Here is a 3150-nt window from a genome sequence, read left to right as displayed (position 1 = left end):
CACTTATTCGATGCCCCATATAATGACCATGAACAGGTCTCTTGACATCCGGTATCAGCGCCAGAGAGAAGTTGACATTGATATCATTGTGGGAATTGGCAATCCCAAAGAAAGAGTGCCAAATTACAAATATTGTGATGCCACTGCCTCCAGAATAATAGTGCATCCCTCGGCATGGATGTTGTACTAACCCGGCCGCCATGCAAATGCATAGTTCTTCCACAGCCAGTGCATGCAATAAATGCTACCGTTCATGCCCAGGTAGCCTCACTGATCGACAATAGCTGTCTAGTGTCTTCAACAGTTGGGCTCTCAAGTACAGTTTGTCGAACACCCCATTCACAGCTCGACAAAACCGGTACATGGATTCATGAAAGTTGATCTCACTTATTCGTAGGTACTCGTCAAAGATATCACCAGACATTCCGTATGAAAGCATGCAAATAGATGCAGACCATTTATGGTAATAGGCGAAGCCTAGCTTACTAGTGGCATCGGGCCTGCATTGGAAGTAGGTGCAAAGACTCTGATGCCCCATATAATGACCATGAACAGGTCTCTTGACATCCGGTATCAGCGCCAGAAAATGTGCCCCTTGTACACCGGACAGGTGAGGTGGAAGTATTCTTTGTAGAGCCGGGAATGGTCCTTGTACATCCGGTACCCGACGGCCCTTCGTCGAGCCCCGGTACTCTGGCATTCGCTTGCCATGGTGCTTGTGGAGGATGGATGCCGTAACGACCATGAGCTCGTCTGCTCGGGGTCTTCGTAAGAAGAGTTGTCAATGCATTCCCTACGCAGCCTCTCGAGCGACTTCCTGATGTCCATCTGCGAGGTACCAATAGTGCATCAATAGTAGGTCATACTAGCACAGAATGGCCGGAAATGGCGTCTTAAAATTGCATCGGGGTCATACCCTCAATTTATCGAACAAGTCCTAAGCGCCGAGGCCGGCAGGCACTCATGTGCGGCTTATAGGGATGCGAGGGACGCGGGCAAAACATGTCATCTACCCTAGCTCCGAGCATGGACCGAGAAGTAGGCCTGACACGGAGAGACCTGGTCGACAAAGGCGATGTGGCGCGGTGGCGGTGGGGTGGCGGCTTTGCCCTAGGTCTACAAAGAAGGGGCGAGGGACGCGAGCGAACGCTGCTCGATTTCGTTGTCCCTATCATGCGGGGCCGGCTAGGAATACAAGGTCACGAAATGCGTTCGCGCGAACGCATTGACGACGCAAATTTAGGATGTGTTTGCGTCCCCGCGGACAGGCCGGACATTTTACGTTGAGCCGCTCGGCTGAGATGCGAGTCCATTTTTTGACCCCACAGTGAGGCGTCTGGAGATACCCTTATGCACCCACAGCCAATCGATCAAAATCATGTAAATATAAATTCCTGCCAATCAATATAAATTCCTGCCAATCAATTCGTCAATTGCCGTCCATCGATTATGTAACTATAGTAGTACTAAATCATTATTTGCTGCAGATATGCAGCAATCAATACCTTCCTAGTGTACTGCCCAATCGAGTCTATTTAAATGCTCCCCAATTCCTCCTCTTCTCTACACACGATCCTAGTTTCTTCCATATACAAACTCCATCTCAAGGTAACATTGCCGCCGGCGGCCACGCAAAAATGAAAACCAGTCTCCTCCTCCTCCTCCTCCTCCTCGCCGGTGCCGCTGCCCTTTACGTCGTTGCCACGCCCGCTGCAGCGGTCGGCGGCCAATGGCAATCGATCCCGAACGTCGCCGACCCTCACGTCCAAGGGCTCGGCAAATGTGCGGTGGACGAGCAAAACAAGGTGTCAAACTGCGATCTCAGGTTCGTCAAGGTTGTGAGCGGCAAGGTGCAAGACGGCACTACATACCAGCTTGACGTCGACGTGCTGAATATCGAAGGCTCGCACAGAATATTTAAGGTGGAGGTGGTCGAGCTGAACTCGTCGGGCAGTTCCACCACATGCAAGATCGTCTCCTTCGGCCCAGGCTGTTGAGCGATCGACGGTTGCTCTAGCAATTCAAGAGATCGCCGAGGTTTCTTGTTTTTTGAGATTGAGATGGTCGAGGTTAAATGCGCGACTGTTGTGTGATGTATGCATGCGCAATCATTTTCCAGCCAACAGTAATAAAGATTTTCATTCCGTACTTTAGTTGCAATCTTTATTGCCCTAGGACTTGCGTATTTTTAGTTGTCACTTTTCATAATTGATACTAGATGATAACCATGGAGAATTTCACAAGACCTGTTATTTGAGCAAGACAAGATAATTATGAATCCAATCAACATAGGGCATTTTTCAATACAGTTTCTTACGCAACGAAGAAGTATTGAAGTGGACTGGATTCAGTTAAACATTTGACATGAAAGAGTTTAAGACTTTGAAGCCATATACACTCTGAAAGAGTTGTGCAATTCAGCCTCACAAACTCTGATGGAGCAGTGGCAAGTAGAGTAATTCTTTGACAGGAGATTTTACACTGACAATTGGCTAAAGAGGTGGCATATAGTCCTAAGGAAATTGTTCTTCACTTGTCTTGCAAACGAAACTCACCTATGTGAATTTTCCTGTTGTTCTTACCCTCCGATCCTTTAGTATCTTTGCTGAATGTCCATTAGAAGCTTTGGACAACACCTAGGATGTCTGAAACACTCTAAACCAAAGAATTTACATGTAGTACTCCTGGGAGGAATCGCATATTTTCAGCATCAATGTGAATAGTAGAGATGTGGATGCGCTGTGAGTTTACCAAATACTAAGTAGTAACGTACATAAAAAACAGAGGATTTTATTTTTCATGCCATATGTACTGGACACCAAATCAAAAGACCCACCGCCACCATCCGCATGCCGACCATCTCCGGCGAAAACTGAGGATTTTACCAAATCCAGTACGTAGTACACATCGGCCCATAGGACACGATGCGACCCCTCCCGCACCCCTCCCAAACCCTAACGCTTGCCGCCGCCGCCGATGGCGCCGCCGGGCAAAGCCCGCCGGGTGTGCCGGCGGCGGCCTTTCCTCGTTGCCGCGACGGGGACGGCGGCCAAGTTTTCCTCCTCGACGCTGCGGCAATCCGGTCGTGGATGGTGGTGGGCGGTGCCCAGACCTTGATCTGCGCTGCGGCCTCCCCACCTCCCGTCGGTT

At 49.4% G+C, this 3150-nt stretch overlaps 1 protein-coding gene across 1 annotated transcript; it reads left to right on the top strand.

Moving 5' to 3' along the window:
• The first annotated feature begins 1637 nt into the window (after positions 1-1637).
• Positions 1638-1997, top strand: LOC124655219 (cysteine proteinase inhibitor 6-like). Its single transcript, XM_047194152.1, has one exon. The coding sequence runs from the start codon at positions 1638-1640 to the stop codon at positions 1995-1997; it is 360 nt and encodes a 119-aa protein (XP_047050108.1).
• Positions 1998-3150: the final 1153 nt, after the last annotated feature.

Source organism: Lolium rigidum, chromosome 5, assembly GCF_022539505.1.
Source record: "Lolium rigidum isolate FL_2022 chromosome 5, APGP_CSIRO_Lrig_0.1, whole genome shotgun sequence".
In the NCBI taxonomy this organism is placed as follows: Eukaryota; Viridiplantae; Streptophyta; class Magnoliopsida; order Poales; family Poaceae; genus Lolium; species Lolium rigidum.
The sequence above is the reverse complement of the archived record's forward strand: the minus strand, read 5'-3'. Positions and strand labels throughout refer to the sequence as shown.